General features: G+C 43.9%; 2 protein-coding genes across 5 annotated transcripts in view; one reads left to right on the top strand and one right to left on the bottom strand.

The window, feature by feature from the left end:
* Positions 1-7,961, top strand: part of BACH2 (BACH transcriptional regulator 2) — a 196,727-nt gene extending 188,766 nt beyond the window's left edge. For all 4 annotated transcript variants that reach the window (XM_075046617.1, XM_075046615.1, XM_075046616.1 and 1 more), the window contains one exon: positions 1,077-7,961. In XM_075046617.1, the coding sequence (XP_074902718.1) occupies positions 1,077-1,556 (480 nt within the window). In that variant the 3' untranslated portion in view covers positions 1,557-7,961. The remainder of the gene's footprint in view (positions 1-1,076) is intronic.
* Positions 7,962-10,416: 2,455 nt separating this feature from the next.
* On the bottom strand, positions 10,417-18,363 carry GJA10 (gap junction protein alpha 10). Its single transcript, XM_075046366.1, has 2 exons — positions 16,947-18,363; positions 10,417-10,466 (listed from the first exon to the last, which is right to left on the bottom strand). Exons 1-2 carry the CDS (start codon positions 18,361-18,363, stop codon positions 10,417-10,419), a joined length of 1,467 nt encoding a protein of 488 aa, XP_074902467.1.
* Between the last annotated feature and the right edge of the window lie 6,070 nt (positions 18,364-24,433).

Below are 24,433 nucleotides of genomic sequence, written 5' to 3'. Positions count from 1 at the left end.
CCTGGGACAGAAAGTGAAAATGTGCCTAAGCCCCCAGTCTGCCTCCTGAGCACGGGGAGGGCAGCGCTCACCCCTCGGGAGGCTTGTTGGCCACCTGAGGTCTAAGCTGGAGATGACTCCCACCGCAGTACGTCACACAGCACCCTGCGCTAGCTAGGGCTGGGGACCTTACCAGTGCTTTGCTGGATACAGAACAACCTGAGCTCCTTTTCCCAGTTTTTGAATCCTGCTTGAAAAAGTAAGTCCCACCAGACTCCCTCACTCTTCCTCCTCACTGCTACTGTCCTGCCTTTCACCTGACACCCTCCTAGAGCAACCCGCTGACACAGTGAAACTCTGAAAACGCTCGAGCTAGACGTTGGTAGGGGAGGACATTTGGGAGCACAAGAGGCAGAGCCAGAGCAGAACAAAGGGGAAATGACATTGAGCTTGTTTTACTGAGTGTTAAGAAGCCCACCAACCTTCAGGGTTTTCACATACATCTTCATAAAAATATCTTGATTAGGTCAAACCCAAACCATTAAGCACCAGGGCATGAGAAAATGAGCCATGGTGCAGGCCACAGAGCGCACACTCAGATCCTCTCCTCTGAGTAACACAGCTCTCGGTGGTGACAGGGGTTCACCTGGCAAGCAGGTGCACCCACCCTGACCCAACCCAGCAGTTAGAGGGTGAACTGAACTTCTGCAACATATCCTCACTTCAGGAACTAAACCCTGCTTTCTTGCTGTTCAGATGGGTAATGGCTTTTCTCCATCAAAATGTTTCTTTCGCAGCTTTTTTGTATCATCCGTCAAGCAGCCTTAGTCTATAAAGAGAACTAACAGTCTCTTGGGAATAACTTGTGACTCTATCCTCTTACAACTCAAATGTTTTCCTCCAGACATTTCCCAAACTGCAGTCCATGCAGACCTCGTGGTGGTCAAATATCTGATGTCTTCGTGACCTTTCCTCTGCCCATATAAAAATAACTGTGACTTGTTGGTGTTCTTCTTGGGTACTGCTGCATATGTGCCTGGAACATGTAGCCGGCGGATGGCCCTTCCTCAACCTAAGATGCCTTCTTTCTTTTTCAGGTGTGTGAGAAAGAGAAATTGCTCTCAGAAAGGAACCAACTGAAAGCAAGCATGGGAGAATTGTTAGACAACTTCTCGTGTCTTTCCCAAGAAGTGTGTAGAGACATGCAGAGCCCGGAACAGATACAAGCTCTCCACCGATACTGCCCTGTTCTCAGACCCTTGGATCTACAGCCAGCCACCACCATCAGCCCCTCCCCAGCTGGCGTGGAGCAGAGCCTGGTGACCTCCCAGTGCATCGGGGAAAGCATGCAGTGCTGCTCGGAGCAAGGCTCGGTGCAATTGGGAGCACCCTGGCTGCCCAACAACATCTCGGAAAATTGTTCGGCCGGCGCGGGGTTGGATGGAGCCGACACAGGTACTTACACCGAGAGAGAGCTTCCACCAGAGCAGAGCAGCCAAACGGTCACGGTAGACTTCTGTCAGGAAATGACTGATAAATGTACAACAGATGAACAACCTAGGAAAGATTACACCTAGTGACTTGTAACCTTAACGTTACACCTGGTCAGGTGTTCTTCAGTCAGCCAGTGGCAGTGTTCATTTGTTGTCTAGAAGAACGTATTTGGTGCACACTACAGTGGTCTTAGCAGCAATACTGTTTTTAAGTATTCCCTCCTCTCTACAAGCAGGAGTTCTCTTCACAATGGTGCTATCCCTTGCTCAGGCAGGGAACGAAGCAGTGGCAACACTGTCTGTTTTTGTATGTTGATTTCAATCTTAACAGGGATGGACATAACACCTCTGAGGACCCAACCGCAGCTTTTTTCTCAGTGGCCCATGTCACAAAACCCTAACTCAGGAATTTCCTCTGAATGTTCAATTTTTCATTGAAGACAGCTTCTTTACACATCAAAGTTTTATAGCTAAACTGTACATATTATATATAATATATATAAAATATATATATCCATATGCAAAAGTCCCTGCATGCCTCAATTTTTCTCATCCTACAAACTGGAAACTTTCATTTCTATTGTATAAACAAGTTCCAACATTCCTTTTTGTCTTCGATGCTAGAACTAGTTTGGTAACTTGTTACACGATAATTTTTTTTTTCTTGGTTCGCAGTTCAGCAATATCATTCGATTTGTACTTATTTATAAAATTTTAATGTTGGAAACTTATTTGAGATTTTATTATAGACAATTTTTTTGGCACAGCCATTTCGTGCCACTTGAGCAATGTCGAGTTATTTTATTTTCTTGCAGATACTGTACAGTAATGGTCAACTTTGCCACTTGCACTGAGTTTCTGGTCAAACCTCTTTTCATAAATGAAGTCGTGACTTCAGTATAACTTGAGTATATGGTTTTCTTTGCTTTATGGCTTAAAGAAAATAGAAAAGTTTTAGCTAATAGACAAACACTCAGGAGCTCATTATGTAGTAAAAACGGTCTTGCCAAATACTGAATTCACTATACAATTTGTAAAGAGAATCTGCTTGAATTATTTTTATATTCAGACTTCTTTCTGTTTCACAAACCAAGTTTAAGTGCTGTTAATGATGCTTTTGGATTCTTATGGGGAAAGTATATTTCACTCTTTAGAGAAAAAAGTATTTGACAACTGGATCAGTTCATCATACGTTCCACGAAGTAAAGCAAATGGAGATCACATCAATACACTTGAGGGGGCTTTTTCTCCAGCCCCGCTCTGCATCCTTTACTCATGGAAGCAACCGCTGCTCTGGCTAGTCCCCAGAGCCTCACCTCAGCTGTCCTCAGACGTTATCTGTTTTCCTCACCAGACCCGAGTTGCAGAGGTGGGTCTGGTGAAGTCAGTGATCCTGCCTGGGTAGGCAGAGTTGCAGGATTAGACCCCCTAGTTGTTGACTTTGGTTTCCTTACAGAAGTCAAGTTAGCACTGTATCCTCTAAGAGCAAAACATACATCTGCCAACACCTGATTCGGTCGCTTGCTTACCCATCAAATTCTTGTGTTCCAGGATCCTCTCGGCACAAACCACAGCTAAAAGAGTGCTGTCTCAAAGGAGACTACTCAGTGAATTGGCTTAGTTGTAACTGTATTGGATTTGTATCTTAAGCAATGTTGACTCATGTTATGACTGTGTGAGACAGCAGCTTTCCAAGCATAACATCTGTATGTACAGTGTAGACAGAAAAACATCCTCCTAATGCTTTTTTAATAATTATTATTATTATTCTAAGTGTACTGAGTTTTTATTTTGTGGTTCTTTGCCCTACGTGTGCCAGGTTGCGTGGCTTTATCGATGACAACTGTCATGTGCTTTACTGGCTGATATTGTTTGTTCTCGCTGAAAAAAAATGACCAGCTGTTCACACCTGTTTAAAAAAAAAAGTGTGGGGAAGCAGCTTCTCAGAAGCACTAAGCGATAATGTGGTCTTCTGTGCTAACGTTTACACTAGAGGTGTGCGCTGGTGTTTTTTTGAGGCACTCAGTAGATCAGCATCTTGACCCTGGAGGAGGAATCAGCTCCCTCTCTCCACTTCTTCCATCTTCAGACTGTGCTCATGGACCGTCGCCCACTCGCCACAAAGTCTTGCTTTTATCCTCTTCACCCAAACTATTGTAGCCAAGCTACCGAGGAGGAAATGCATATAGCATGTGCCATGTTTGTTGAAAATACGTTTTTTCCCCGCATGTACAAAGAAAAACTAGTATATAATGTAGGAGAATATTTATGTTTAAGTATTAATCATTACTGTACAAAATCCTTACCTTTAAATGTTCAAAAATATACAAATGCCATAAACTCCTAGTTCACACGGTTGAAAAAGGGGGAGGAGTTGTCCTTTCTTTTTAAAAGAGCTTAACCTAAAAATATCTGAGCCCCCTCCCAGCCATCTTTTGCAGGTAACTGACTGAGAAGCTCTTTGGCGAGGGGGGGGATTTGATTTTCCTTTGAATTCGTTGACGTTGCAAAGCAGTTCTGTGCTTCGCAGAGAAGTTTTGTTTCTATGAGACCATGGTGAAAGCTAGAATTTAAAACTAAATGTGAATCACATTATAGAGTCATAGCTACTTGGGGGGGCTGGGGGCGGGTGGGAGGGAAGGGTCAACTGACACAGTATTTTAAAGATGTTTTTCTGTTGCCTTTTTTATTTTTAAGTGACCTCCTATATATATGAATAGATAGAATGTTTTATGAGTATAAAACCAAGTTTTAACTTGCTTCCTGACATGAAGATTTACTCTACTAACAACTCATGTGCAACTGGTACTCTTGACCTCATTCCAACGGTTTAAAAAACCCACCCACACAACCCATTGCGCTGCAGCTCTTAGGTTTGACCTGGCTTCATACTGGTGCTGGGTCTCTTGATTTCCTCTACCTTGGGAACTGATATTTAAAACCACTGCTCAAATAAGTGTCTCTTCCTCAACCTTGCTCTCACCTCTCTCTCTTTCCCTCCCCTGCAAGCTTTTCTGGATGTTTGGTTTCATTCTTTCCCATTAGAAGTGGCTGATTTTGTGTCATTGCTTCCTATATTTACATGTATCATGGTTTTTCAGTGGGGTTTTTTTGGTGGTGGTGGTGGTGGTTTTTTGTTCCTATTTTGTTTTAAGGTTTTTTTGCTATTCCGAACCACGCGGCTCTCAAAGCAGTTACTGGGCTAACTTTAAAGGAAGACATTGGGAGAATTAGTTTCAGACCTGGACACCAGCTGACATACACACCCAACCGTTCTTGTCATGAGGTCAAAACAACTGACTACAAGAATACCACTGGAAAGAAAAAAACAAACCAAAAACAACTGACTGCAGTATTTATGAATTTTAAGAGTTTGGCCAATAGTCACCATGATCTTAAGTAAGAATCTCTTTGCTTTTGTCAAAGAGGATATGTGCAGCGTCGGTCCTGTCGGACGTTGCTTGGGAATGGCGTGGTGAGACCCCCATCTCCCCGCTGGGCACTGCACCGCTCTCGTGGGCGTGCGTGTCCTTGAAGCTTTGTCCGGTCTGTATCTAGTCCTCCTTTTCCTTTGCCATTGCTATACTTGTATCGCCAGGAAACCTCATTTCATTTAGGCTTGTTATGCTTTGTCAGGTGAGTACTACACTATATAATGTGTTTGTTTCTCTGCGTTCTCTGGGGGTGCCTTGAACACAATTAAAGCTCCTTGCAAGCTGATTCTGGAACAAAAAGGTAGTGAAAAAAAAACGGAAAAAAAAAAAGAGAGAGAAAACAAAACAGAAAACAAAAGCAAAAAGGTGTTATCAGGAGATCCCAGTATTTATATCACAGATTTCCTAACGTGATGACTCAGGCGTCAGAGTTTGATGCTGCAGTATAAAACTATTATTTTATATATTGTACAAGTAATTTATTAAATGTCTTTCTAAGGGTATATGCTGCTTTTAAGATGCACTATATTTTTGGATCTAATCCTTGTATTATTTTTTTTCCCAAGGAAGTAAAATGTGCTGCGAAGGCAAGCCACAGTGATTAGTATGCTAACTGCTACTTCTCTTTAAAAAGGAGAGTGGGAACTAGATACGTAACTTTGCTAAATGGATTAACTGCTGCCAGAGGAATGATTAATGCTGATAGTGTGGTCGTTAATCTGGAGTCCAACACTTCGTCAAGTCTGTATTCTAAACAGCGCTTAAATAGACGTTAAAATGCCTAGGTATATAGTTAGATTTTGTAATATGTAACTTTATGATTGCCTAATAAATAAAACAAATCTGCATGCTGGAATCACTATAATCCTGTAATAAAATGAAATCTGATCCACTAGGAGAAAGCACGGTGAAGCGTTGCAATTCCAGAATCAACACCACATCCTCACTGGTGTCTTGTAATCCACTGCTGTGGTGGTGGAGAGAGAGAGGGGGGGGTGGATTTGCAGAATAGAAGACCTGTAGTGAATTTTGCGGTGAGACGAAGTGAACGTTTGCCAGGTTTCCACAAGCTCACATTTTGCTCCACTTCGTGTCCTCTACCATTGCAATGAGGAGCGCTGCTTTCACCTTTTTTTTCTCATCTGAAACGCGTTTGGAGGTGCCTCCGGTTGAATGCTGTAGCCCATGGCTGCAGCATTTTAAAAGTCTCTATTTTAGGGCTGCCTAGAGAAGGTTTAGCTCCATGTGAGCAGCAGAGCTGATGGCCTTGCATAAGGAGGGGATCTGCTAAGTATGGAGTGGTTTATTTTTATCGGAAGTGAGGTGAAACTAAAACTATTAACATAAAGAACTTATGCTCTCTTTCCTGCTAGAATTTTTCTCAACAGATTTTGACTTCGGTTCAGTTTTGTCTCTGCCAACACAGTCCAAGTTAATTTTACACCCATATATATAATACATGTATGTATGTATACATACATCTATAATTCTAGTCAGAGTGTGTGTTTGTGTATTTTCCTGTTCATAATACATATATGTATATTTATAATACTCCCTGGAGTATTTCATGACTCAGGCATCAGATCTGATGCTGTAGAATACAATATATGTGTATATGCATATGTTCAAATACTGTGTCTATATTTAAAAGATCTATTGTTGGTGGTCTGTAGAATAATTATTCCCTTTACTCTCAAAATTTTAATGGCATTACTTGCAAAGACTAAGTGTACAGTATTTTCCTACACTCCACCAAGATAGGTATTATTTATATCGAAGTCAAATATTGATAAGCATTTTAAGGTATTACACAGATAACGTTGCCATTTTTGCAAGTAAAATCGCTTTTTGGCAGGAAGGGATGCTAAAAATACCTTTTTAAAAGGTCATTACCCCAAGCAAATGGCTGCTAAAAAGCCAGTTAGATGACTCCTGTTCTTGTACGAATTTTAGCAACTGTGGGCAGAGCCCTTCCCGTAGGTGAAAGTCACCGCCTGGTTCATGCAGTGCCACTGTTGTCCCTTTTGGCTAATTAAGGGCACGCAGAAAGAAACTAGCATCCCAGAATAGAAATGGCAACTGGCAGTGTTTGATTTCATTGATTGCTCAGAGGCAGAGACGCTCCCAGGCTACGCACCCAAACGACCCTTCTGTTTCGGAGGCAGCCGAGCGGGGGCTGCGGTCGCCGGCTGGGCTCGTCCCTGCAACCGGAGGAGCCCCCGCCCAGGCCGGCGTTCCCCTGCGTTTGTGATGTACCCGAGAGAATCGCGCACGGTTTCGGTCCTGTTCTCACTACTACGCTTGCTCTGCCTGAAGCTATCTGGATCCCTCAGACCGGCAGGAACGATACTAAACACTTTGGTGATATTCGAGGCGTGGTTGTTTACTCGTAGTTCCAAGCATCACCTTTGATTTCAAGGGTGGGGATGCCCTAAGAGTTTGTTCCAGAACCAGTTGGTTACAAGTGCACCTCTTATATATGCCTTACAAACTTCAGAGGCCATATTCAAAACAGGGTTTTATCAGTGTATGCAAGGGGGTGCAACCCCTCTTCTCTTCCTCCCCAGGTCAAACAGTATGGACAGTTTTCACACATATCTACCTGTATAACCCTCTGTACCTCTCATAACTGGTCAATGACTGTAACAGGTTACATCAGGTGTTTTTTCTACATACTTTTTACACAAATTCTATGCGATTAATGTAACAATTCAATGCATCATTTTATTGTACTAGTTCTTAAGCTTGTCTTTATTTTTTTTCTAGGTGACTGTGGTTTCTTGTGATTTTTATTGTATAAATAAATGAGGTGGCTGTTGATGCTTACTCTCTGTTACTAAGAATTTTTACCTTTTTGGAAGAAAGCATTGCTATGAACTAATGAATTTAAAATGTCATTTACTCATTGTAAATACAGTATTGTGCAAAAAACAAAAATGAAAAAAAAAACACCCGACCCTTTTCATTCATTTGAATTGCTAGTGTTAACTGAATTTTGTCTAGACACCATTTCTGTTGATGAAATAAAGACATATCATTATGTATTGTAAATCGACTCAGCTTGACTCTGAAATTGATGTTGCAGTGCTCGGTTAACACGTGGGTTGTGGGTGAGATTCGAGAGGGTAGCTTGGATGTGTTTGATACTGCCCGGTGAACCTCTGGACTGATGAGGAGACCTCCAGTCGCGTGGTCCCATGGCTAATTCACTAGTCGTCTCTTATCCGGGGATCCAGTTATCTTTGATCTGCTGCAGGAACAGCCAAGGGTATTTCATTGCAAAGATGAAATACGTTGTTTTGGAAGATCAAATAAGCTGTAGCTATACCCATTCCCCTAGTGCTTGACTTAAGGCAATTCTGCCAAGTCTTTGTTTTGGTCTTCTAAAGTGACACCGTATGTGTTGGGAGGCAAGGGGAGAGGTTGGAGTTTGTTTCCCCTCTACAGAAAACCTGAGAGAAACTGAGAGGTTTCTGTAGAAACAAAATGCAGCTGAAAATCTCTGTGTGTAACCCAAATACAGTAGTGTTCCTCTCTGAGGGAGGGGCTTGGGCCGTGGACCATTAGCATCCCTTACACTGCAGAAGATCCAGAAAGGAAAGAAGAAATCGTAACAGCCTTAGGTGCCATTACCACAAGCAGGGTGCAGAGTCTAGCAGGGGGTGTTTGCTCTCAGGAACTCCCAACCTCATGGCAGCCACCTCTCTCCTTGGGTTGGAGGCAACCTGAGAGCCTGCTCAACAGCTTGGCAGGAGGAGACCTGGGAAGGGTCCCTGGCATGACAAGCTGTCCTGCCCTGGTCCACACACTTGCTGGGCTGCTGCCGCAGGGAGCGGGGAGGAGGGCAAGCTGCTAGAGGGAGGTCCCCAGGCTTTTTTATCACCAGACAGGAAACCGTAAATTGTGTGCCCTGGGCCACCATCCTCAGGGAGGCAAACTGCATCCTCCTCCATCTGCGGCAGTGAAAGTTGCCTGCGATTTTTCAATCTTAAAATTCTCATGGAAGAAGATCAAGCGTTACTTTCCAGAGTTCCCCAGTTTTCTGAATCTTCCTGTTGAGCATATATGAAGAAAGCTTCCCACCCCCTCAAATCTGTCAGAAGATGTAGCATCCACCACATGTACACATAGCCTGGCAGTAGAGAATGTACTTTAGCAAAGCTGTTTCTCCATCCCTAATCAGTTGTTGCTGGCACTTAATGGCCACCATCTTAAGTATTTCCTTTTTTTGCCTTAAAATGCTAAACAAATGCACAGACAAACTGTCAATGAGTTTGTAGTGAGGCAGAATATGAATGTAAATCATGTACGCTAGAACAACACCACTGTAATCTCAAGCAATCTTTATGCTTGACTCTTTTTTCCTGCTGACCTGCTTTCTGCTAGCTTTGCCTTAGAGTTGTCAAGTCATAGAGGATTTTTATGCTTAGGGAAACTGGCATAGCAAACAAGCTTGTTCCAAGCATTGCCTGCCGTTGAGGTGATAGCAAATGCGAGCTACGATAAGCTTGACAAATAAAAGCAGCCACAAGCATGTGGCCAGAAACAGGGTCAGGGACAGTCAGAGAAAGGTGCTTTATTTTCCAGATACACAAGTGGAAGGACTGCTTTCTTGGGCTGCATACAACCCAGAAATCAAACCTTCCAGAGCCAGTCTGTCCTAGCAAACTGAAAATGAGCTCTTTTGGGCTTTACGTGTCTTTCAGTTCCTCTATATCAACTAATGAGACAGTGAAGGGAATAAGATTTTCATGACCCTGAGGTGATACCTTGCAGATCTTCTTGAACAGCAAACTGAAGAAAAGCACAGATGTTTTGCACTTGAAATAAATTGCCTGATTTGACTTAGTTTAGATTTTGAAGCCAAAAGTATTAGCTATGAGGAGGCTACATTAGCATGGAAAGTCTCTGTCAGAGCTTGAGGACTGCATTAGCACAGCCAGATGAGCAGCAGTGTATTCCTCAGCTGTTTTTTTTCTCTCTCTCAAATTCTCTGTCCCTTCAGATTCCTTGAGTGTTTCTTCCATCTTTTATTCATTGGCTGCTGAAGCCTGGGGAGATAGAGGCCACGTAGCCTTCCAGGTTACTTTCAAATCAAACTAACCCTTTCTTGTAGGTGCCTTGGGTCTTCCGCTACCTCGAAGGTCAATGGATCAGGCTGGTTTCTGATATGAACACTGCTAGCATGCACAACAAGTTGTACATCCCAAAATGTTCTCCCAAAGACACAAGGCTATTTCTGCAGTGGCAGCACACACTGACCAGATCCAGCTCAGTCTACGTGAGAAAAATCTTGAGTCATGGAGCAAGCTACCCCTTAACACCAACAATCAGAGTACGGTACGGTTGGGACTGGCGTAAAATGGAGGAATAAAATATTTGCTTTCTTACACTGTACTATGAATTTAGCATTATAGTGGCAGGAGAGGGGAACAGAGCAATAGATAATCTGCTTTTTATCTCTTTGCTGAAGGCAGTTTGTGCTCAATCCCTTAGTTTATTTCTTCTCCTCAGAATGTCATTACTTTTTCATGATAGATGATAGTTCTAGGAGCATGCTCTGAAAGATAACAAGAGAAAGAAAGCATGAAGCTGAATTGGCTTAAAGGAGAAAAAGAAATGTTATCATAGTAATTAACCCCAACACACATATATTTGGGAAAGTGGGAAATCGGGTGTTTAGCTGACAACATACTTACCTTGTAGGGCTTTGTTCAATGCTAAAGGGAGGATGGGGAGAAGGGGAACACCGTGCTTTTAAACCAAAATAAACACGTTAATCCCTGAAGTAACTTGCTTGAAAGCAGTGGACCCATCCTAGAGTCCTTTGCTTTACATGTCAAGGGGTTTTGTATATTTTTGATTGCTTTAAAACCATACCAAGATGAACTCAATTAAGTGAGTTCCACTTTCTAAAATCCAGCTTATACATTTGTTGCTGCAGAAATCCTCAGAGGGGTTCATTAGTTGTCAACTGCTGCTGACCCCCCAAAGTTTATTTGTGTTTGTGCAACTGGTGAATGGTTACCTCTGGGTGACCAAATAGCTTTTGCAGGATAATTGGTACACTGGCTGTCATCACCATGAGGTTCTCCTGAGTGCTCCAGGGCAGAATAAAATACAACTACTGTGGCATTTAATATGGGGTTTTTTCAAAAAAGAAGAGGTGTTTGCATAGAAAAACTGTACAAAACCAGCAGTAGTTACCAGCGGGTGTAAATGTGAATACCTTTTAGGATTCTTAAACATCCTAGAGGAACACCGGGTTTTACCAGTCCCTTACCCCCCCTCTGGATTTTGCTGGTGGAGCTCAGCTGTCTAAATAACTCCTCGGCGGTTATCAGGTTTGTTGTTTCAATGTACATTGACTCTTATCAAACTGTTCCCAGCCCGAGAAGCGAGAGCGGGTGAGCAGCTAGTTAAATGAGTGGATATTTATTCCTCAAGTGTTGTTGAAAGGGTGAGTAAACATGCCTTGTTCTGGAGAAGACTGCAAGCATTCAGGCTGAATAGCGGCTCTTTCTTTCATATCCTGCTTACTATGGAGTATTTTCCCACTGGGTAAAAGGCTCAAAGATGAATGGAGAATTGAGAAGTAGAAAAAGAATTGAACAGCACAGAGGAATAAAAAAGCAATGCAGTGAGGGAAGCTGGACCCAGTGAATCGTAAAAATTCCCCAACTTTGGCAGAGCCAGGATTTCAGCCCCAGAGACTTTCTTTTCTGCAAATGAATAAAATCAGCAGCCCTATCTCGATCCAATTCTGTGAGCTGAGAGTATCAGCTTTACCAGCTGCTTCATTATCAGGTTTATCTCCCTCATTCACCATGAGGAGGGGGCCTTGCTTTTAAAGATACATTGATTACTTTGTAGCCAAAAATATAGACTTAAAGAAATGACACTGACAGCACAGGGCTCTCTGGAGGAGAGGGTGGGCTAAAGAATAAGGAATAGATGTGACAGTGAGGAAAACTCAGCACTTCTTGAAAAACAAAAATCTGAAGTTGAGTGCCTAAAATGCCTAATTCTTTCTGAAAATCTTGAGCTAATAATTTTGGTTTCCCAGGAGAGCGGTTCAGCTAAAATATTGCTAAGAATATTATAAATCTTCTAATGACTTCCAATTTTGTTTTGTGATTCCAGGAACTTATCTTGGCTCAATGAAGAAATACAACCATTAGATAATGTCAAGTCTTCCCATCTTCTTGGTATATCCTCAGATACTCAAGCAAGAGGAATAGCACAGTGGTTCTCTCTATGCAGATTTAGGCTTGGGGTGCAAATGTGATGCCTTACTTCCAAGTCATCTGAAGGATGGTGCCTTTGTGAGAAGAGTTGCCAACCTAGTATAAATACTCCCAATTCCAGTTAATCAAATTAAAACTCATAGGTTTTAGAGCACATCTTAGGATTCTTTAGAAAACTATTATATATAGGCCAAAAAGAACTGATGCTGGACACGCTCAGGCAGCGTGCAACTGGAGGCCTCTGGTTTAGAAAGGCGGGGAGAGACACAGCTAGCAAAAGACTTCAAACCCAGCTAGCAATGACATATCACACAGCCTCCAGCTTTTGTAGAAATGATGTGATGACACTGTGACGCTCTGAAAAACGCAATGCCAGGCTGTGGCCATGCTCAGCTGAGCTTTCCGATGTTCTGCAATCGTTCCTTTGGTTTGTAGAAAATGGCCAAGGAGGAAGACTGCTTGATTCTGGCAAAGGCTGACTTTGGAAGTAAAGCTCTCTCCCTCTCTAGCTGTTCAGCTGGAGCGCTCAGGTCTCCTCTTATTTTATCCCCCCAGAGAGAAAAAGAGAGTTATTAAATGGTCCCAATGGCTTCACAGAGCCTTGCACGCATGAGGCCATGAGACACTACCCCTTAGTGCAATGCTCCAAGCGCTAGATGCCTATTGTAGGCTATAGTTCCTGGCCCCACCTATTTTCAAGACAGCAGAGATGATTGTATGTGTACTAGTTATATACTGACCTTTGACCGCATCAGCCTATTAATTTTATCAGACTTCAAAATGTATCATGCACCAGCCAAGGGCCTGACTGGTGCAAATTATGTTGGTTTTGGGTTTTTTTCCTCATAATTTCATTCATGTGCAGAATCTTACTGCCAGCAGCATAATTCCTACACAGCTTTGTGAATCCAACCCCCAGTTGTCATTGTGATTGTAGTTATACTAAATTCAGTGTGGCTCTTTTCACTGAGTTGTGTGTGAAAAGCAGCCATTTAAGGCCTGCTTGCCAAAGAGAGGCCGGCAGCCTAGGACCGTGCAGAAGGTGTTCCTTGCTCCATAGCTGTATCTCCCCTTTTAAATAAAAGTTAAAATGTGGCAAGAGATGCAAAACTTAGGGCAGAACTGTCTGTGTACCCGCGATATTTCTTAGACGATAAGGTACCATGTATTCTCTAAGATGTATCCTCTAAGTGAGCCTTGGAAATTATTAGCTTGGAGACAGTTATCAGTGAACAAATTGTTTGCTATCACTTCAAAGCATGCTGACTGCGTTCCTCAGTACCAAGGTTTTGGAGGTTTGCAGATAGCCTGGGTTCAGCCGCACACAGATCCTGAATTCCCTTGTCAATGTAGAGTTTTGTAACGTTATTTACCCCAGGTCTCCATCGAGTTGAGATTAACTTACACGTATAGCTGGTGATGCTCTTGTCATTGTGTTTAGGTGGACTGAAATCAGTTGCAAATTACCCTCATGGCATGCCGTGACTCTCTCCTCCTATGCTTTGCCGTGTGCTTTCCCTGATGCAATGAAGGTCCAGTTTTGGTGGTCTGTCCTCAGAACCTAAGAGATCTAAATTTTGACCAGCAGCGGCTCAAGGAAAAGATACTTTTTCCCAATGGGTCAGAGTGTCTTGAGAAGCCTTTAGCCTAATAAGTTTTTCAAGATTTCTGCCTCTCTCATTTTTGCTTCCCAGTCTGAATAATGGATAGCTTTGGACAATGCAATGACCAAGAAACTGAATAGAGTATGAAGAGTGAGTGGTTTGGGTGTAAAACTAAACAGTTGAAGCGTAAATATTTTTTAAAGGTTTTATGCCACAGTCAGACATGAAGAAATGGCTCTTCACCTCCACCAATTCCAGACGAGGAAGTTTTAAATAGCCTTGTTAGTTTGCATTGTGGTCAAACATGGTTGGTCTGTACAAATCCTAACAATGGAAAGGGCATTTCTTCTTTTATATATATATAGTTTGTCTAGTTTGAACTGAAGTCTGAAACATTGAGGAATCCTCATGCCAAACATGCATTTTGTATTCAATATTCTACTGAGCTGTTTCATAAGGGTTTTCAAGGAAGGATTGAATGCATTCTCTCTTAAGGGTCCAAAGTAGCCTTTCCTCCAAAGAGGAAGTCCTATTACACAAGACGAATTTCCTGTTCTGTTTGAGGGATGCAGTTTTGTACTTTCTTGGAAAAAATCACTTGATCATGACCTGGCCAACTACTATCCACCTCCTAGTCTTCCTGGTTTGATCAAGAGGGTGCCATACATTATGAGAGGTAACTTTTACAACATTTAGTTGTCCTTAATAATAGTTATTTATCTGTTAGAGACTCAAGTTTGGTGTGGAAATGGCATTGATAATATTGCTCAAAAAAAATCTTATCACTGGCTTAAAGTCAAGCATCCATAACTGTACTATTAGATCTGTTCGGTCCTTGCAATGCCATAACTCACAGGACGTAGTTGACTTGTATGCAGAGTCTTTCTTTCAGCTAAGGAAGCCATGGTGGTTGTGGGTAGTTGCAGTTGTCCTGCTATCTTAGCACAGAGCGTGAGTATGTGTTTGACTGGAGGGTGCTAGGATGGTTGTTGAGGTACAGAAAGTGATATTTGTAATGTTAAGTTGATACTCCTCTCTCATTGAGCTAATGCAAAGAATGCTACAGACAAATTCTGACAGAATGGTATGGATGAAGGGAAAAAGAAAATGTTCAAGCCAGTATGGAACTAAAGATGATAGTTTGGAAAAGTTGTTATCAAAGAAAATTGAAGAACAGTGTGGGTTCCACTATGTTTTTTCTCCATTTGGCTATCCAGCTTAGATTAGTAAAATCCAGGTTAGTATAGACTGTATTTTGGCCATTTAGAAAATGTTTATACATGTGGATTCCTTGTTATGTTAAAAAGTGTCTGTCCTTTCTCTGCATTACTGTTGCAAGTCACTATTAACCAGGCATGGCAGTAGGTAATATTTTTTTGTGTGCTTCAGTTGGAATTTTGTAAATACCATTCCTTTTAAGTACTTTTTTTTAGATAGACTCACTAATTTTTACATGCGCTTTTCACACAGGTAAATCTAATCATACATATTTTTCTTTTATCTAAACATTAATACATGATGATTGTCTCCTGGAAGTCAAATTCAAACAAATCAAACCAGCACTGAGTGCCCTTGACAACTAAAATTGAATAGTGAATATAGGAATTGGGATATTCAGACCAGAAGCTTACACAAGCTTTAATGCCCAGATTCAACACTTTTGTGATGCACCAGCATATTTGTGTGTTGAAATTCGCATTCATAAAATGCTGTAGCAGTGCTAGCAGTTAAGTGCATTTGCCAAAATCTTGGCTCAACTGTATATAGAAGCACCTTTACTTTAAAATATCATGCAGTAAGTAGGAAGCAACAGGTAGCATACCTACAGGAGTCACATTTTAAAATGCTAGTATCAGTCCCTTGCATAATGATCCCTAAAGGCAGCATGCTGGAAGAGTGTTACTTTCAAGAGTAATGGCATTGCTTTGCAAACTGACTATATTTCTCTGTAAGATCTCCCCTGGAAGACAGCATCATTGTCATTAAACAGTAAAAGCTGCCAGGCAACTTCTGTGAGTTCTCAACAGGGGCTACTGAAATTCCGTCTTGCTTGAATAACTTTTTGCACTTCACCTTTTTAAAGAGCCTTCTCATCTGTGTATCAAAAACCAGCAGACTGACAGATTGGACTGTAGGCCCTCTTCCTCTACTAGAAACATCAAAGTGAAAGTGGTTAAAATGCATCTAAGCGACAACTAAACATGACTTATGCTGATTATATATTGTAGAAACTATAACTCCAGGAGAACTGGAACCCACAAACAGGTTTTTGATAAGCAATGTGTAAGAGTGGCTTGTGCTTCTTACCTACCACAAAAGATTTGAGGTTGTTTGTTTGCTTGCTTGCTTTTGTTTGTTTTGTATTTAGAAAAAGTATTTCTTTTTACGCGGAGTGAGAAAAAAATTGAACAGAATCTGTCACTCTGAGTATTGTGTGAAGGAATCTTCTGCTTATTACATGCCCTATAAAAAGGCATTTATTTAAGGGCTTGCTCCTGCAAGCGTTTGTAAAGGAGCTTTTTTGCTCTCAGAGGAAAAATCCTGTCATCTGGGGCAATCAGAATTCAAACTACTTTAAAAAAACCCCTCGCTGGTTCTTGAATGCAAACACCGTATCTTACCAACACTGAGCTTAGAGCGTGTGACCAAGGAATAGGAACAGCTGCTGAAAACGCAATTCCGTTGGCGTTGGCTCTGGCGTTGCAATTATTTGGTGTTTTATATGTAGATCTTTTGACTTTTATTCATTGAGCAATTACTCGACTCGGTGGTCGCCTCTGGGAGAAACCCCCCGCAGCCGAGAGAAGTGGAGCCGTTGAACTCGACGCACTCAAGCCTTCTCTTTCTTACAGCAGCTCTTCGAGCAGGCTGGAGCGGAACAAGCTTCCGTGAGGACAGTTGGGATGGTGTAACGGGTATAAAGAAGCCGAGGCCGGGTGGCGTAGCGGCCCTCGGCGCTCCGTAGCTTCCCAGGGATGTTTTTACCTTCACCGCAGAAGGAGACCGGGCGTGCGGGAGCTCGCCTTGGTGCGGGAGGATGCCAGGCGTTAGGGCTGTGCCGGAAGCCCTGCCCGAGCCTCCCCGCTCCCCGCACCCGGCCGGCCCCCTCCTCCCCGGGGCCGGGAAAAGGCAGCCGGGCCGCCCCCCCCCCCCGCCGCCCCCCTCCCGCGGGCCCCCCCTGGACCCTACTTGCCATCGACACGCGGCGTCCCGTGGCGGCGGCCGGCGGCGGGCTGCCGGGCGGGCTGTCCTCCTCGCGGCGCTTCCCCTCCGAGCCGGAGCCGGGGCCGGAGCGGGAGCCGGAGCCGGAGCCGGAGCCGGGACCGGGGCCGGGGCCGGGTCCGCCGCGGGAGGCGGAGCTCTCGCTGTCGCTGCCCGCCCGGCTGCCGGTGAGGACGCGGGAGAGGAAGCTGGACTTGCGGGTGCCCGGGCAGTGGCCGCTGTCCGGGGAGTCGCCGCGCTCCTCGTCGAGGTCGCGGCGGAGGCTCACCCGGCTGTGCTTGCGGGGAGCCCGGCGGGGGCCCGCCGCCGCCGCCTCCGCCGCCGCCCCGGGGGGGCCGCCCGCCGCCGCCGCCGCCCGCGGTGCCTCCTCGCTGCTGGACGAGGGCGGCGGCAGCGGCGGCGGCGGGTGCTGTCCGTGGTGCTGCGCCGCGCTGTGCCGGCGGCGGGGCGACGGGGCGCCGCGGAGCTCTCCGCGGTGCTGACGGCCCGGCGGCCCCGCCGGAGCCGGAGCGGCGGCGGGAGGAGCGGGGCCGTGGGGCGGCGGCGGCGGGGCGGCGGCGGCGGGCGGGCAGGCCGGCGGCACCGCGGAGCTCTTCTTGGAGTTGTAGAGGCTGGTGTCCTCCTCGGCGGGGCCCGGCGGCCGCCGCGGCCGCCCGTAGAGGCTCTTCTGGATCTTCTTGAGGCCCAGGTGGGCGATTTCTAGGATGTTGAGGAAGAGGGAGACCGCGGCGATGCTGTTCATGAAAACCATAAAGACGGTCTTCTCTGTGGGTCGGGACACAAAACAATCCACCGTGTTAGGGCAAGGGGGCCGAGTGCATTTGTACAGGGGGGACATGTGAAACCCGTATAAAAGATACTGACCTATCATAAAGCCCACTTCGACCACCGACCGGGTCAGGATATGTAGGACGTAGGTGCGCAGCAGGGACCCTCTCAGGGGCGCCTTATGCACTTTCTTCTGTTCCTCCAGCTTACGCAGTTCCCTCTCCACTCTCCTGTGTTCCTCGGGCACGGGCTCCAGATCCTCCAGCTGAGCCCGCAGGTGGGCTCTCCTCTTCTGACGCTCTTTCTCGAGAGCCCTTAATCTGTAGAGCGCGTGGCCCATGTAAACTAGCGACGGAGAAGAGACAAATATGATCTGCAGTACCCAGTATCTGATCAAAGAGATGGGGAAGGCTTTGTCGTAACAGATATTGCTGCAGCCAGGTTGCTCCGTGTTGCAGATGAACTCGGACTGCTCGTCGTCCCAGACATCTTCGGCAGCCACTCCCAGCACCAGCATCCGGAATATGAACAGGATCGTGAGCCAGATTTTGCCAACTATGGTGGAGTGGATGTGCACTTCTTCAAGGATGCTGCCCAGCAGGTTCCAGTCCCCCATGGTCAGAGGTTCATACCTGAAATACCCCAAAATTACGTTACTTTAGTACAATACTGGATTACTTTTGGAAATGCCCTTTGTCAGTATTTCTTTAAAAATAATGATCTTTCCTATACATTCTTCTAATAACAGGAGAGCTCTTAGAAGTTCATCATTATTTTCTACTTAATGGGTCTTTAAATGAAGGCAGACTTTACGATTACTGGTGAAAGATGCAAATGTGAGATTATTTTAAGCTTAAGAGAGATTGATTTCAGCCGTAAGCCACCGTACTTCTTAACTGCCTACAGTTTTACACTACTTTCTACCCACTGGGAAAGAAGACAACTTTTTTTCACTTTGCAAATCCTTTGCCCGCTGTAGTTTAATTCTACACCCACTCCATTCCACTGTCTGTGGCTTTGCCATAGTTTTGCCATAATATATAATGCTCGTGGCTTTAATTCGTTTGATAATGTTTTGAGACATATCTCATAACTGTGACAGAAAAATGTTTCGTTTTCAGCCCCAAGGCAGTAGCATTATTAGTGCCATCCATCCAATATTTTCCCATCTACCAGGGTAACAATCCACAAGTTTCTCACTTGGATTCCTGAAACTACGAATACATAGCTAATTTACACATAGCCGTACGTGTGTAAGTAGCCTCAGTTCTAGGATAATGTTAATAAACTAAGAGTGTTTCTAGGATTAATATCTTTAATTTTATGCACTTAAAGTCTTATTGAATCACCAGGACTTCGTCTCCATTATAAATTTCAACATATGAGAGAAAGAAAACAGGGATTACATAGTGCAGTGATATGGACCTTTTTAGCTGTGAGAGTGAGACGATCTTTTTAACTATCTCTTTCCCAGAATCTCTTTGAATCACCAGCAAATTGATCTACCTTCTCCTGCCAGGTGCCTGATTTCCAAGCCGCTTCTCTGGTAACTATTCAGGAGCTTCAGGTATTGTGGGGAATTGAAATGTAAGGTATTTGTTTATTTGTGAATGCATCACATGTTCGGTATTGCATCCCTGGAATTTTTTTCTGCTAACATGGTAATAAAATATTGAAAGCAACTGGGATCATATCTACTGTAGGGTTTGCACTTAAATTTTTTATGCTACTGTACTTTCAAAACTTCCCAAATTCCACGAAACCACAATCTTTAGTAAAGTGCAATTTCTAAGTTTTTTTAAGAGTGCCTGGTTGCAGTACCCTAAATCTTACACAGTTTTAATTGATGGCACAGCTGTGTGAGATCACCATTATCAATATAACTTGGTTATGGTTTATGACATGATCCCCCATAGCACGATTCTGCTTGGAGGCTGTATTTATCCACACTGCAAGTAAAGATTTTCAATTGTAACCAATAGTGCAGCCATTGTCTGCACAGGCATCCTACAAAGTTTATTATCACATTTCTGCATTTGGAGGTTTTTTTTCTGCAAATTTGAATCTATACAATGAAATTCCCTTTTGACACAGGGAACTGCTTGAGGAAACCTAGCCAGTCAGGCAATTTCTTAGGTGCTGTGATGTACCTGGAATATCTTCTTTCCCCACTCCTTCCCTCCCATGCATATTTTTGAAATAAGATACATAATAAAAGAAAAGTCACCAATAATTATTGTAGTCCATTTTCCTCATCTTTAAAGAACAGCATCAGGTCTTTCTTCTGACTTTGTATGGATTTTATTCAGAGCAGATATCAAATTGTTGCAATATCATAGGTTGGGTGGGTGTACACATGTTCATATGTTGAAATGTTTACTGGAAAATGTTACATCTCAAGCTACAAATGTTGAACCTGTTTTTCCAAGCTTGGAAGTGCTGATACAGAATAGTTCACCTTCAGTAAAGCGAGAAGTGGAGGTTTACGTAGAGCAAGCTCCCAAATGCAGAGTACTGAAGAGGGCAAGTACAAGTGGGTGACACTTGCTGATTGCTCTGTGCCACTTCCCCTGAAAGGTGACTGAATGACGGCAACGCAAGAGTTAAGCAAAGGAGCTTTGGGTATATTTGCTGCCTTGTGAATGGCTGATCCCTCAGCGAAATTGATAGACTCCACAAAAAAACCCAAACCAAAACCCCCACCACCACAAACAAGTGAGATGCTACAATGTAAATGCAGGAATAAAAGGGAAGGGAGAAATGTTTTAATCCCAAAGATGAAATGCTAGCATTCCCCTGGCAGTAGGAATTATCGTCGCTCATTTTGGAACAGAAAGTGAATGCAACCATTCCGGGTAAGAGAGGACAGAAAGAGGAGTATAAACATATCACTCTGGCTCTACAGATGTGGGTTTGTTTCTTAAGTTGTTTCTACCAGTATTTAAAGAACTCTGTCCTCACTGCTCCTTTATAACAGCCAAGAGGGGAGAGTAATTGTAGGAGTGGTCTAATTCACTAAGTAAACTTATTATACCAAGACACTTTGCCTCAAATCTGTACTGGTAGAACCACAGCATAAATATTGACATGGTGAACATTGTCTATAAAGTAAAGAAGTTAGTGGAGAGCCATGAAAGCCAGAGATTCTAAGAAATCAGCCAAAACTACTTTACAACCTTGTCATAGCAATGTGCTTCCCATTTTTCCATCCTTCCCCTCCCTGGTCTTCTCTGAATTCTGTGTAACAGAGTAATTTCAGTTTACTGTAAGAGAATAATCTCAAATATCAATCATATCATTATTTCCAGTCTACTAGTAGACTAGAAATTCTAGCATTCTAGTATACTAGCCTAGCATACTAGAAATATACCATTTTTAGTATAGATAGTACATACCTGAGACATTTCTCATTATACAATCTGACTACCTTTGTGTCTGTCCAAATACTTTTGAATGGTTATTTCAAACAATAAAAATTCATGCATGTAATCAGTTAGAACCAGATGGAAATCCACCATTTCTCTTCAAAGAAGTTTCTTTATTTCTTGTTTTTGTTACTTCTTTATTTTAAAGTTCATTTGATCATTTGCCACTATTCAGATCACTTCTATATTAAATCTATGCCAGGTTTTCATCAGCTGTGATTTGAAAAAGCAGAGTTAAATCTTAAATTTCTTGTCAGAAAAAGTTAAATGCTAAGATGCAAATACTCCTGGGTTTAATTCGCATTGCTTCATACTGCCCTAGGAAGGATTATTTTTCTGCCGCTTACCTTAGGAGAAAGCCCTTGGTTACTCAGAGCATTGCAGAAGGAGCACGCAGCGCTGCCGATTGCTATAGCTCAGAGACCTTCCTTTGACAGTGCTAAGACTTTTTTTTTTTTTTTCCAAGAGCCAAAGCATAGATGTGGTACGCTGAGCGGACTTCTCGGTTCTTTATAGCTGGATGTTAAGATCACTCAGCCTAAGCTATCCATGCACAGTTTAAAAATCATCAGATGATAGGCTGGTGCCTCTAGCCAAAATTATCATGCAATTATTTTAGTCAGTGGCATCTAACAAAGCCATTCCCTCAAGGCTCAATCTGTATGGCAATAGTTTGCAATGTCCCTATGCCTTGTTTTAGTCAGTTCTTCAAACATTACACCTTCACCCAGCTCTGAAACGAAATTTTATTTTGTAAAATGGCTAAATAGGCAGCCTTTCGAGTATGATAGATTCTTTACATTCATTTTCTTTACATTCCATTAGTTTCGCTTTGAATCAATGCCCAAGGATCGATCGGTCATGTCCGATTTCATACTCTGTTGCCTGGTGAGTTAATTTAGGATGTGTTAGACTGAGTCTTTGAAAATGGAGGCCACAGGAACCGAGACTCAAGTCTTTGGTTAGCAACACAGGCTTTTGGCACAGTAATCTTTCTTTGGCTGGGTTAAAGGGCCACCCTCAAGCCCATTCAGAACTGGTATCTGTGAGAGACAAGGTTTAAAAGAAGGAAGGTGAGTTGCCAAAAATGGGATTTTTGTGGGAAATCAGGGCCACCAGAGCTCAGGTTCTGATACTAAGAGCTTCTGCTGCCTAGTCCTGCCCAGGCCTAAATTTTATGGAAATCCCAAATATCCATTTCTTTTCTCTCTTGCTCCAGAACCTCTGGCCCTTTTCTTCCATCTTATAAGGTGCGTGACTGATTTCCACTTCAGCCTCTTCACCCTAAGGGTATTCCCACTAACCAGTGGCCAGTTCTCAAAAGCCACTACCCCCACGTCTTCTTTGGGATTATCTTAGATATATGTGCACCCTTCTCTCTTCCACAAGCTGTACTTGTCTCCCTGAAAGTCCTGGTTAAACGTGCCTTCAGAGCCTTGCACTGCAGCAGATGTGGTGGCCCCAGCATCTTTCCTGCAGCCTCAGTCTAACGCAGCAGATGTATGGTTTATGCACACATTACAAACGCTTTTGGGGCAGCAGCGCTACACTTTCTACTCCTGAGACACGCGTTAATATTCACCCAACCCCCCCAGACCTCCACGGGCCTTTCTCATCCATACGCTCTCTCTCAAGCCCACGTACCTGTCATTGGCTTTTTATTTCGCGCCTCTTCTCTCCAAATTCAGTCACAAAGTCCCTAAGGCTTTACCTTGCTGCTTCAGTCATCTCAGAGCTTTGACTCGGGTGCCCCGTGCTGCCTCACCAGGCGGTGTCGTTGACCCGACATCTCCAGCGGCTTCCACAGCTCCCGGGTGTTCCTCAGGAGCACCCTCTTCAGCTCCGCTCGCTGTGAAAACCTGAGAACTGGGCAAGAGCTGCAGCACCCGTGATTTATTCATCCCATCGGAGAACGTGCTTCGTCGCTCACCACAGAAGCAGCTTGTTCTTGGCCCAGGACGTTTCTGTCCCAGCTCTTCTCCCCCTCAGCAGGTCACAGCACTGGACCACGGGCTGCCGACCTCACTCTCTCCTCAGAGGAACCTGGGTTAAGGTTTTGGTTTTCTCGGGGGACAGGGCAGGTGACAGCAGGCTGCTTAGGGACAATTTGCCATGTTTCTGCTTTAGCAAGCAGAATCGGTGGCGGTGTTAAAGGACTGCTCGTGCAACTCGTTACTGGACCATACAATTAATTGTACGTGGAAGGGAAGCAGGATTGGGGCACGGGGGTGGTGGGAGGAATCAGGATGAAGAAGAGGAGTGTGGTGTAGTCCGTTGCATTTGGAGATGAGCAAGAATCTGTGGGGGGCTGAGGACACTTCCTTGTTATAAGCATCTGCCACAGGTGAAATCATCTTACAGTGTGAATGCTAACAGGCAGTGTGTGTGGGGGGGGTGGTGGGTGGCGTTTGGTGGGGCAGGGAATATCCTGGAGATCCTTGGCCAGTGACACCCGAGATGGGGAACCATGAGCAGCAGCACAGCAGGAACCAGCACAACTTCATGCCTGACCTTCCTGGACCAGCAGTGACCTCCCTGCTGGGAAGCAGAGACCCAGGGAATGTAGTGCTGGGGCAGGAGTTGGAGACAACCAAGTAGGGTAAAAGCTCTAATCTTTCTGGTTCTTCAATAAACCCCAGTATCCAAATCCAGCATGGGGTGTTTTAAGTAGCAGCTATTATAAAATAAGTTCTTAAAGTATTAGGTCCAAATACACTTTTTATAGCATTGCAGCTTTTTATATTCTTGTCAGGGATTTAGATTTGAAAACCAGAAAAGGATATACGTGGGAACTAATTGCAATCTTCTTACAACACAGACAGTAGCATTTCCTTGTACTAATATATCACTCTTCTGACACGCAAAACAGCTAACATTACAGGGTCAAGACCACTTCAAAAAGCACATGCTTTCTGCTGCTTCACTGAACCCATCATACAACTCTGTGGCCGATGTATGTGTAACAGTGAGCTGGACAACAGGCTGTGGCTGAAGCAACTCAGGTATAGGCATACTGAAATGCCAGGATGAGACTGCAGAATCTTACCACCTTCAGCCCAACCGACTCCATGTACAGTGTAACCTGAGTGGCAAGAAACCCCTTGGTTTACTAAAAAAGTCACCTCACTTGAACTTGCAGATTTTTCCATTTTACTACAGACAAACATTACCAGTACTAGACTTGCTCCTTCTGGGGCAAGTTACCTTTCACAGGAAGATGAAGGCTACCTTACCTTTACAATATGAAATAAAACAGGCCAG

Source organism: Buteo buteo, chromosome 15 (assembly GCF_964188355.1).
Source record: "Buteo buteo chromosome 15, bButBut1.hap1.1, whole genome shotgun sequence".
In the NCBI taxonomy this organism is placed as follows: Eukaryota; Metazoa; Chordata; class Aves; order Accipitriformes; family Accipitridae; genus Buteo; species Buteo buteo.
The sequence above is the reverse complement of the archived record's forward strand: the minus strand, read 5'-3'. Positions and strand labels throughout refer to the sequence as shown.

Coding starts and splice junctions, on each gene's coding strand:
- GJA10 (XM_075046366.1), bottom strand. CDS start 18,363: ATGGGGGACTGGAACCTGCTGGGCAGCATCCTTGAAGAAGTGCACATC. Junction 10,467..16,946: donor ACGCCGCGTGTCGATGGCAA/GTAGGGTCCAGG, acceptor GTTATCTTTCAG/AGCATGCTCCTAGAACTATC.